At 31.2% G+C, this 12,854-nt stretch overlaps 1 protein-coding gene across 1 annotated transcript; it reads left to right on the forward strand.

Moving 5' to 3' along the window:
* The first annotated feature begins 8,921 nt into the window (after window positions 1-8,921).
* Window positions 8,922-11,699, forward strand: LOC110716934 (NAC domain-containing protein 104-like). The gene is made up of 3 exons (XM_021895585.1): window positions 8,922-9,541; window positions 10,789-11,066; window positions 11,325-11,699. The coding sequence occupies exons 1-3, from the start codon at window positions 9,373-9,375 to the stop codon at window positions 11,463-11,465; spliced, it is 588 nt and encodes a 195-aa protein (XP_021751277.1). The 5' UTR covers window positions 8,922-9,372; the 3' UTR covers window positions 11,466-11,699.
* The last annotated feature ends 1,155 nt before the right edge of the window (window positions 11,700-12,854 follow it).

The following is a 12,854-nucleotide window of genomic DNA, read 5'->3' on the forward strand; positions in this document are numbered from 1 at the left end:
AAGTGTAGTAGAATACAACAGCGAGATCAAAGAAAAAGCTTAGTATGACCTGAAATAATCAAATTCTATAACATATGATCCTAACTTGACCTCATTTGACCCATTGATTAGACATTTTTTTTCTTCAAGGCTACAAAATAATAGCAATCAACAAAGCCTTATTTCAGTTATTTGCTCCTCCTTTGCATCTTTTACTTGGGTTTTTTACACATTACCCATGAGGTATTGGCTTTTCTTTCCCTTTGAATTTGGACTTCCACATGGTGCCCTCCAAGTCCAATTAGTAGTAACCACATAGTATTCTCGGCCTTACTTAATAACAAACGGACATTTGGTTTACCATTTCTCTCTCCTCTCCCACTATGACCAACACCCTCAGAACACCATAACCTCCTCCTTACCCTTGCTCCACCTTTAAAACCAACCCCACCGACTCAACAATCGGCCCACCATACAACCACCCTTGAAAACCATCCACTACCATAAAAAAAAAAATCCCATTGCCCTAAAAAAAAAACCAACCCAACGTGGCCGTTTTGGAGGTAGCTGTCTTAATTAAGGCTAGTTTTAGAGGTGGTGGTCATGATTTAGAAATGGTGGATGTGATGGTTTAGGAATAGTGGTTGTGGTTTCGTCATTTAGTAGTGGTTTTATGGTGGATTTAGGAGGTGATAATGATGGTTTTGTCAGGTGAACAGGAGATGATAGTGATGGTTTTATTGTTCAGAGGTGGTTTAAGGAGGTGATAGTGGTGGTTCATATCTGGTGGTTATGGTGGTTAGTCGGTAGGGTTGCTTTACACGAATACTACATGTTAACGTCTAGATAACAACAGGGGTATTACATTGTTCCTAATTGTATATGAGGGATACCACGTGGAATTCCGAGTTTGAAGGGGTGCAACATAGAAAAGTCAATAACCCAGGGATATTGTATAGAAAAAAACTAATTTTTCTTTAATATAGAAATGATCCTCGTTATATTAAGAGTCGTAGTTTAGAGAGCATGATAATCACAGTTCAAATATTAATGCTTCTATGAAATAATTTGTGATATTATCTCGTTAATAAATATGTCATTAATAATTAATAGATTTTTAGTGTTTATTACTACAACAAACAAATACAATTTTTTAACCTAGGCAACTCTTCCTCAAGACCTGAATTCCATTCCTCATGGTCAATAAGGTTTTTGCATTGTAATATCATAATGAACATTTTTAATGTGTATGGCTAATATTTTATTTTTATAATTTTGTTCTAAAAATTTATAAGTGTGGATTTATGTTTAGATTAAAGTATTTGTGTTTGGGAGTTTATTATCTTGTTTGGTCAATGTAATGTATTGGTAATAGAGAGAAAGTACTAACTAATTTTTAAAGGTAATACGAATTTTTCAGCGAGTTAGGATTTTCTTTAAAGTACACGTGGTAGGTATTGAACTCAATCTCAAGACTAGAAGGTATATTCTCATTGAGCAAGTTTAGCCTCGTAAAGCGAGGCTTCTAATTGGTTTGATTACCAATTTGACCTTCTTGATCTATTTACAAACATGATACAAGCATTCCATTTGTTATGAGTAAAAGAAAGAACATTATTAGTCATTTCATGTTAAGATGTATAAAAAAAAACCTAGAATCCAGCTTAGGAGAACTTTGATTGGAGAATTTTAGAAGTTGAAAGCCAAATGAAATAATTGGAAACCAAAAAACAACATGGACGCTTCCTTTAGATATGAACTCTTAAATAGACCTGGTTCACACTAATTTATTGTGAACCACTAATATTAGAGAGATTATGGTTATTTAATTATTAATAAAAAAAGGTCACTATATTAAAATAAAGGTTGTTATCAAAAATAAAAGTCATTGTGAGTTTGTGACATTATAACGATTATAAGAAGTTGAATTTTTTTTTTTAATGAATTTTTTTATATAGTGGTCGATATGAATAATAAAGGTCATTATGTTGAAATTAGGGTCACTACGTTCAACATAACTAAACCTCACGTCGACAATAATATTATTGTGAACCAGGTTCACGCAATTTTTTTTTTCTTTTTTTTTCCCTTTAGGAATTAAGTAGTAACGCAACATGAAAGCTTAATTGTTGTATTGCTTCATGATTTTGGCATTTTCCTTGTACGAAACATGAAATATTCAATTAATTTAAGGTAACAAGAAGATTGAGATCTAAATAAACTTAAGTACGCTTTATGATTCCATCTTATAAATTGTTTGTTCAATGGAAAGTTATGAGAATGATTGTTAAAGAAGTGTGATAATCGTGATTTGATGTACTTGTTTATATAGAGGTTTGGAATTTTAGAATATTGTTTAAGGGACACTATCATATTGTTTAACAACGAAGGGATTTCTCAATTGGTTAAGTAGTCATTAAATAAAAACAACTTTTTTTATTACAAAAAAAAAAAAAAAAAAAAAAAAAAAAAAAAAAAAACTTGATTAGAGCTGGCATAAAGTTGCATAGTGTCGTGTTCGTGTTTGATCTCGGTCCATTTCGTATTATTTACAAAATCGATCAAAAAATATGTAAAGATGTAGAATAACGGTATAATTTGATTAATTTATCATAGTTGGTAATGTTCAAGTTAGTTTCGTGTTGCGTCGTGCAAACTTCGTGTTTTATTTCAGTAATTTCGTGTTTATGTCATGCTAATTTTGATCGTATAGTCGTGTCCTGTTAGAGATTGCCAACTTTATTTTTGACATATGCAACCCTTACAATCCTCTCACATAAATGGATTACCCTTCTAATTCAAGAATTCCTCCATCGCTGATGTCAAAAAAAAAAAAAAAAAAAAAAAAAAAAAAAAATTCCTACACTCAAGAGTAATCACTCTCAAATCTCAAAGTCACAAGTCCACAAAGTCACAAGCCAATACTAACCATAAAAAACCCTCATAAATTTTATGTTTATCTCCCCCCTAATTAGATTTCTATTCTATGCCCCTCATTAAAACATTCCCCCCCTTTTTTTGGTTTTTCCTTCATCATGCCGTGACCTTATTTATGAACTATGATTGTCTAATTTGCACATATTTCTTGTCGTCACCAATAACATTATGCGAGTCATTGCGGCAATAAGGATTCGCCGCCGCTCAAGATTTCCCAAGCATTAGCCAACCAGCATGTTCAAATTTCGCTTCTTCATGATTAAGCTACCACATGATTGGTTCTCAGTATATATTAAACACAATTTAAATGTGTCTTCCAACCATCGTCCTCTTGCCTTTCTTTGAACACAATATTACTTGGAATTCAAGATAAATCATGTGCAAGTGTGCATCCGGACACGTTTATATTTTCTTGACATGATCAGTTGACATTAAAAGTGACTTATTATTTTAGTGAGAAGTAACTTGTTACGCATTTTACAATAATAATATAATATTTATTTTTTACGCCAATGTTTTATATTATGTTAGGATGAGTTTTTACTTTATATATAAATAGCAGTTGCATCTGATATCAATGTTTTTAGAATATACCCTAAAATATCGTACGAGTAAAATAATATAAGCCCTCTATAACTAAAGACATCTTATCTGAAAATAAATTACATGCCTATCCCTGATATTTAATAATTTTAATCGTGACGAGTGAAAATATCCCAAACAAAAACACCCCTTTAACCCACCATTATTATATGAGAACTTTCCATACCATATGACCTAAAGACCGTCAAAATTGGGGATTTTGGCATTGACAAATTGGATGAGTTTGAACTTTCATTTTCACAAAGATGGTGATATTTATTATTAACTTTGGATAAGATCTAAATGGCTTAACTTTAAACTATTGGGTAGATAGATTTGGCAAACCATCTTCTTGTGTTCATGTGGCTGCTATGATGTAGGGTCAACACCAATTACATGGATTTTTTGTGGTGAAAAATTTTCATGGATGTTATCATAAGTATAAAAACGGCGCTTCTTCTAAAAGGTTGGTTATAAGTTTACTCAAAAACACATGCCTTGTAAAGGCGCATTTATCACAATGTTGTCGTCATTTTTAACTATTTTGTTTGCCGGCTCTTATTCATAATTATCTTACTGCTTAGGGAATTAATCATTAATTACAAATTTTTGGATTAACATCAACTTGTTTGATGCGTATAATTAACACTTCTTGATGTTTTGGCGCTATCTCATCTCAATAGTAAGGAATAATGTCAATTAGGATGTGACTTGTGACTATGTGGTTTATATAGATCAAGTTTTTAATTGGAACTCTTTGGTATCTTTTGAAATGGACTAGCATTAGACCATTTGGAGTCTCTTTAAGTCACTTGACGTTTCTAATTATGAGTGGTGCAGTGGTTGAGATTATGGCTCCTCGACTCCTTGTTCGTTTAAGTAGACAGTCAATGTGATACTCCTGCCGCTATGCGGATTTAATGAACTACTCATACCAATAAGGTGTATCTTTCTTTTGAAAAACTCATATACTAAGATACTGTACAACTAAATGTATTTAACTTGAAATAGTCTTGAAATGGGTATACTATGTGGCTAGTTGTCAATGCGCAATTGGTATCTATCCATAGTGATCATAACAGTCAAACTTAGGGCTAAAAAATCACTAAGTTAGTCCAATTTATACCACTAGATCAAACTAAAGATCACTTAATAATTGATAAACATTGTAGTTAGTACTCTTTTAATTGCATCCAACCCCTTAAACACCTATCCTTTTTTCACCTTATATGGGTTGATATTAAAAACCACGATTTCAAGAATATTGTAGAATTAATATACTTCGTATAAGACCTGAGTCAAGTTTTATATATATGACACATGACAAATAATAACAAAGATATTATAGGGGTTAGGCCCTACAATATATGTACCTTGCATTATTTCCATAAATTGACAAAGATAGTTACAATTGCACAACTCTCATCACTTCTAGCTAATACTTCGTACATATTTTGACCTCAAACTCAATTTATCTTCGTCCACAATTTAACGTAAATTTTATCAATGAAAATATTAGAAAATTTGAATGGCAAAAGCTCACAATATGTCTTCTCAATCTGATTCCTTTATTGGGGTTTGTGGTGCCTCAGTCACACATACCCTAAATTTATAGGACAAAACACTCAATCTAACTATATATTTGACCCTTGTCAAAACACATACATTCCATAAACATCTTACAGTCATCACATCAACATCAATATGAAACTCGTAATGCAACGATCAATATCTTAACAAATCAGTGGCCACGATAAAAACTTCGATCCTCTAAATATACAGCTAAAATGAATTAATCATCAAATATTTGTACACCTTTAAACCTTAACTATTCTTACACAAAATGGTTTTGAGAAATTAGTGGATTTCATTCCACAATTTCAAATTTGGCCACATTGCTTAACTTTTTATTTTATTTTTATTTTTTATTTTTTTGTCCTCATTGTTACGGACTTTATTATCATTATTAGATATTTAACCATTCACATCTTCTTCCAAAAAAAAGACCTTGGGCTCTGATACCAATCTTGAAGGAATAATCTCTAAATCTAATCACATAGATCAAGCGATTGAGTGGTTAGAAGTGACGAACAAGTCATTTAGATCGTATTTAATTTGAGTTTTCTTCTCCTCTTCTCTTCTTTCCTCCTCTCTTTTAGGGTTTCTCCAAATTTTCGGCCTAATAGTGTAATTTCTTTGGAAATTAGACTATTTCCGACTCTTTTCCCTTAATTTTTGTTTGGTTTTGCAATTTAGTTTTCAATAAATCTACACGAGTAGTGTAGATATTCGTCCGTCTCCCTATGGTGGAGTCGTTAGTTTTTGTTAATTATGTTGTTCATTTTTGTTTAGGGTTTTTTTTGTGTGTTAGGGTTTATTAAAAAGGTAATCATCTTTAGCCCTATTATCAGTTTGTTGGTAAAGAGTTGTCCGGGATCGCAACAGTTGTCAAATCTTCAAAGGCGTTCAAGTGAATCAGATGAAAATCATCCTTACGGCTACAACAAATCGTTAGACCGTCTCTCCGAAAAGGTTGTATATTTCAGCGATGTACCACAGTGCAAGATCTATTCAACGATCGTAGCTTTGATGAAAGAAACCCTTATTTAATTCAACTGTATGTATTTGTCGATTTAGATTTCATTGGTAGATGCCGAATGGCTTTTGATTAATGAATTGATTTGTATAAAAAAAATTAAAAAAAAAAATTTAATTTGAGTTATTTTGTTTTACATGTGGTTGTATTTGGTCAATAAGTCTTTAGTTTCTATAAAGTTTGAGTCAAGTTAGATTTGCATAGTCCAACAAGGTAAAGGGGGTAATTTCTCGAAGTGAATGCAGTTTTTACACTTACAAATTGATAATATTTAGAGTTAAGGAATTCACATATAAACTTATCTGATGATATAATACACTGATGTAGAAAGCAATTTTGTTGATTGGTATCATATTTTACATGTCGCCGAAACTTTAAATTACAATTAACTGATATACATTATCATTTTATTTCAAACATTAAAAATCTAAAAAGCATGTTAATCTAGTAGAAAAATTAGTGATCTACTAATAAGTAATAACAAATGCAATTGTTTGTGTATGAAGATGTCAGGTGGGGGACAAATCAATTGAACATGAAAAAAAAATGAATACCTTTTCGTGAACTCCATAAATAAATGATCCAAACAGTGGCCATCCTTTTCACTACCATATAGTTTGTTGGGTTTATTTTTGTATTTTTGTGGTATAACATATAGTGTGACATCAAAGAAACTGCATGCTTATTACACCAAGTGGGGTGAAAAATAAAGAATAGTATAAAATAAGTAGCTTAATATAAACAACAATATTATGAAATTTTTTTTGATTGCTATACACGTACCCTATTATATTATAGCTAGGATGCTTGTATCTTATTTAAAATAGCAAAACAAAAAAAAATAAAATAAAAAATAAAATAAAAAATAAAAAATAAATAAATAGTAGTGATTACATTTGAATAATTCTTGGTGAGATCTAAAGAATAATAATCCATCCCTAAAGATTAAAGGTAGAGTTACACTGAACAAGCGAACTCTTTGGTAATAATTAGGGGAGCAATGCCCTTTTGTAGGGTAGGCATAAGCCTAACTCTTAATTTGATCGATTGATCTCTACTACATGGACCGTGACCAAACCCATTTCCTTGTTGGCCACGTGGATGACAGCCACTTTTGATGATATAAGCATGAAGTAGGATGATGACTTCCCTTTTGTTCTATCTTACCCCTTCGTCTCTAAGTAAAAGTCTAATTTTCATGATCAAGTTTAGAGTATGGTGTTCAGTCTTATTGTAAAATTGAAATTGAATAAATAAATGTGATGCGTATTAATTGTATTTTAGAGGATGTTGAAACCCATTATATCCTACTTGTAAGTATCCCAAATAACAACAATTAAAATGCAAAGATAGGACAACAATTGGCGCCACCAATCAACACATGTTCTTCTAGCTAGCATATTATGGTCACTCTTAATTACCTTATATGAAAGAGAGACCACTCGATTTAAGAGAACTACTCTACAAACTGTTATTTTTCCTTTAAATTTCATTTCTGTCGAACATTCCAATTTTAATTTTATAACAAATCTTTGACTTAACGAATTGGCCTAGATCCAGCGATTTTGATCTAGCAATTCTACTAACAATTTTTAGTGGTTGTATTAGATGCATGGTACAATTAAGGTATTTTTCTCAATGTATAAAAAAAAATATATTTTTCTGATGCTCGTGTACTTTTTGAGTATTTAAACAATAATAAAAACTGGATATATTTTATAATATGCAATCAGATTAGTTGGATGGAGAAAATCCTTAACATTACCGTCTATTAATTTTAATTTCATCTAAACATTGAATAATATGGAATCTGATTAGGGTAGGATTTTGAGTCATGTCAATTTTGGACAGTCAATTGGTTGTAACTTAGTTCTAACTTATAACTCAGCAATAGCAAATCAAAGCTGACCAATATTAATTTTTTCCTGTTACTTTATAATTGAACATAAAATCTGACGAATCCTTAATTCAGACAAGAAAATTCTGCCAAACTGATAAAACTATGTTGATTACTAGAAAATAATTACTTAACAATTACGTTAGTTACTTAGTTGTACTAATGTACTATTATAATATGTCAATCTCAGAAATTCCAAAATAAATCCCAATCTCACCTTTACAGGTAAACATAGGAAGTCTACTGTCTAATGCCTACTCTAAGACTAAATAATTAAATATCTTTTTTGTGAAAACCATATTGAATAAAATGGATTTGGTCCACAATATCGCTCATCCATTCGATCATAACTTTCATAAGTTATTTTTTAACATCCTTTTAACATGTTTAAGTAACCATTTTAATAAAGTGTAACTCAAGGTATTTAAATAACAACTTTTAAAACAACAAGTAGCTTCTTCAAAGATAAGTCCAACTTTATGACTAGATTGATGCAAAATTTATGCTATCTACGTTTTATAATGTTTAATTATATTTTACTTACAAATACCGCTTTAATTATCATTTGTAATTAAAACATAAGGAAAAAAATGGTCAAAGTGTTGTTAAACTCACACAACATAAATAAATGTATTTTTGATATATCAAATTCAATAATTTTTACATGTACACATGTTCAGATACGAACTTTCACATTAACAAACATGAAAAAGTGAAAGTTTAAGAGTATTATGAGACGCAGTAAGGTAGTATGACAGTATATGAATAGTGTCAAAAACTAACCCGACTCAAAACCGCCTCGAACAAAACTTGAGAATTTAGCATGACTTAAATGTAAAATAGATCCGACCCAAGCCGTTCTCACTAAATCCGACTTAGATACCCGAATTGACACCTCTAAGTATATACTTCAATTTTAAATAAATAATTAATTAGCACCCTAGCTTGGATTGGTGTGGCCTCCAAATTTAAAAATCACGTACCGTTAATTGAAAGTATAGTCCAACGTTTAATTGGTTACCCGCCGCCTAGGCAGCACTCAAAAAATAAAAACAAATAAAAAAAACCTTGCAGAAAAAGCCAAGTTATGCCTACCTCTTTTGCCTAATCTAAACATTTTTCATTAACATTTAACATTAACATTCCTCAACCTCTCGTGATCACACCATCTTATTGCTGCTTCTGTTTCACGTCACTCTTCTTTCTCTCCCTTTAAATATCATCCACAACTACCTAGTGGAGTCAAAACACCCTTCAATATAAATATATACGTTTATTTTCCTTATCATTTCTATCTACTATTAAACGTACACTACTCATTTTATATTATCTTCTTCTTCTTTGTCTTTCGTCGATTTCTAATTAGTGTTGTTCTGTTGTTATGGCGGATGATAATCATGGCGATAGCTTGCCTCCGGGGTTTCGATTTTGTCCTACGGATGAGGAGCTTGTTGTTCATTTTCTTCGTCGTAGAGATGCCCTCTTACCTTACCATCCTGATGTTATCCCTGATCTTGATGTTTATCCTTACAATCCTTGGGAGTTGGAAGGTAACATAAATTTTCTTATGAAAATAATATATAAGGAGTTTCATGAAGCTTATTATTAATATTTTACTTGTACAACATATTTTTATTTCCATTGGTTGTTTATCTAGTAGTGGATTAATATTATGGTAGTACCACAAGATCTGATCCATTTGTACAAGAAATGTTAATCCCTCTCTTTTTCTTTTTGTGCAAAATATACATGAGCAAAGTGTGGTGATATAAAGTTAGGATTAGCGTAAAAGTACACAAGTAGTCTATAGGCATGTCTAAATATAACTCTTATGTGTTATTCATGTCAAGCATTCCTAGCTTTTAGACACTAGCTAGCAACAATATTGTCGTATCCTTCTCAACGTATGTAGTCTGATTCTCAAACATAAAACTAACTTAACTCATCTTTACGAACTACTATGTATATAGTAAAGATTATGTCATTTGAATTATTATATTCATCAAAGAATGGGATAAGAAGCTTATTTATGTAATATTTTCCCTCGATAATTATTATTTGTTTTATATATGTAATAGTATATTTTTATTAGACATTGATTGAATACCATAGTAGTACGTTACACGTCGCGGATATAGAATAATGAGACGTACATGCTAGTTTTCTAAGACTATATAAACGAAGTAACATACGCAGCATGCAAACTGTAATACCGTACAACTTGCTTGTTTTTGTGCATTTCTTAAATTTGAAACTAAAGAGAGTAATCATATTATTCTGTACCAGATTGATCATTTTTTGCACCAACAAAAACCACCACTTTATTATTTTCATCATCAATTAGAAGCAACTTAAAAAGTTGGAAGGTCCCATTTTCCATATACAATAACAAGATGTGGGATCATGTGTTTTTTTTTTATTCCGATTCATATACGAAGTATTAGCTAACGATGATGTAACTCGTCACTTTATTTAGGTCATTACATACTCCCATGCATGCATCCTAATTAATTTCATTACTCAGTTCATTGAATCTATATATATCCCGGACACTTAATAGTTTCCCCTCTTCTAAGTGATCGATCATTCAAGTAGTCACTACGAATCAAATAAAAAGAAACATAGAAACTAGTCACGTACATGTTGTGACTATGTCATCGTGTCATATACACACAAAACATATCATTATACTTACATATTCAACCATTTGAAGTCTAGATAATTTATGCATTGATTATTTTTTAAGAAACCCTAATAAATTATGAAATTTGAACAATATGATTGAAATATTTCACAGGAAAAGCATTTTCGGAAGGAAGTAAATGGTACTATTATAGTAGAAAAATGCAAAACAGGGTGACTGAAAGTGGATATTGGAAACCAATGGGAATGGACGAGCCAATAATGTCGTCAAGTAGTAGTAGAAAAATAGTTGGTATGAAGAAATATTACGTGTTCCATATTGGCGAGCCGCCTGCCGATGTTTGGACCAGTTGGATAATGCATGAGTATAGACTTCCTGACTCTGGGTCCACCAGTAAATCTGGCTCAAGAAAGAGAGGCCAATCTAAGCTAGTAAGTCGCCTTTTACTTTACATGTACATTAAACAGACTCACGATGCAGTCGATATTTAGACTTAGCTTGAAATAGTTGTGTCGTTTCTATAATTCTCTTCTTATACAATTGTACATGTGACTGTCAATATCCATTGTACATGCATTAAGTTTAGAGTAACTTTCACTTGTAGTTTTTCACAATCAATGCATAAAAGGTTGAACATGCATTGATGTGCTAGTCGTATTTATCCTAATCTGTTAACTGAATGATTGCAGGATTATAGTAAATGTGTCATCTGTAAGGTGTATGAGCGAAGGAATGATGATGATGATGGTGATAATGATACTGAGCTTTCGTGTTTGGACGAAGTATTCTTATCTATGGACGACCTCGATGAAATTAGCTTGCCAAATTAAGTGTAATTAATTAAAACTTTGTATTTCTAGGTCACTCATCACTAGATATGATGATGAAAAATCTAAGTTTAATAGTCATAGTTGACAAAAATGTAGAAGCAAATGCGATGACAACCACCAACATATGTAGTTGTTCATCTAATGATCATATAGCATATGGGAAGTCTTCAAGAAAACCCAACATTTTCCTCTTTTGTGGAATTTGAAGTTACAATTTTTATATCCTTTTTGTAACTTCATGGATCTTCATCATTATCTTTTCAAAGGTTTTTAAATTTCAACTTAGCCAAGGAAGAAAAAAAAAAGTAGAGAGAGTGCAAATCAAGTGACATGTAGCCTCTAATAAAAGGACACGTGGCACATGCTTATTCTTCCAAAATCAAATTACAAACGGCTATTAGTTGTAATTCCGAAATTTTGTGTGCATGTCGGACATGTTGACTCTAATTTGCACCATATAATCCAAAAGCGGCTTAAAAATATTCCCTATCAATGAACTATGAAACCTCATAATTATTTGTAGAATGCCTAAAGTAAAGTGTAGCTAATTATACATAAATGAGGCATATACTCATGCATGCTTACATGTATATAGTGCATAGTATATATATTATATGTATATTTTTGGATACTTATTTAATCATTTGGTATTTCTAATCCGTAGTTTACAAGACTACAAGATTAAGACCTCAATCCGTACAAGTTATCTTTAATACTTCGCACTTCCTCCGTTTTCTTTTAAATGCAACACACCTTTTGATATGCATTTTTAGAAGTTGATTAGAGTAGTTATACAATCTCGAGCTACTTTATCAAAATAATTCAACATCAGAGAAGAGTTAACTACTATGTGTATGAATTATTTTAATTAATTTTTCCATTTACATAATCTAATCTATTCCTCAAAGTGTGTCTCAAGAATGTGTGTTGCATTTAAAAGAAGAGGAAGTATTAGTTTAGACTAGCTAGTTCTATAATAATAAAAACAAGTTTATTTATACATACTTCACAAATAAATAAGTTTCTATAAAAATAAGTTCTAAATAGTTCAAATAATAACATTTTCGATAATATAAGCTCAAATAAGTTTGGAACAGAGAAATTCAGACAAAATTAAAAATTAAAAAAAATAAATAAAAAATTGAATAGAACAAACCCTAAAACTCGAAGTTATACATATGTTGATTCTATCCTAGAGTTATGGTGATCTAATTCGATATTGTTACTGTAAGTTATATTAGAACAACTTTCTTAACCTTAAACCTAAGTATGTCTTTGGTATATTATATTCTAAAGTCTATTATATTAGTAAAATATATGTAGACGTGGGTTTATCAAGTTGGGTTGATGATCGAGGAGATAGTCACGTGCTGGTAGTGAGGGAAGGAA

The sequence above is a fragment of the Chenopodium quinoa genome, unplaced genomic scaffold, assembly GCF_001683475.1.
Source record: "Chenopodium quinoa cultivar QQ74 unplaced genomic scaffold, ASM168347v1, whole genome shotgun sequence".
Classification (NCBI taxonomy): Eukaryota; Viridiplantae; Streptophyta; class Magnoliopsida; order Caryophyllales; family Amaranthaceae; genus Chenopodium; species Chenopodium quinoa.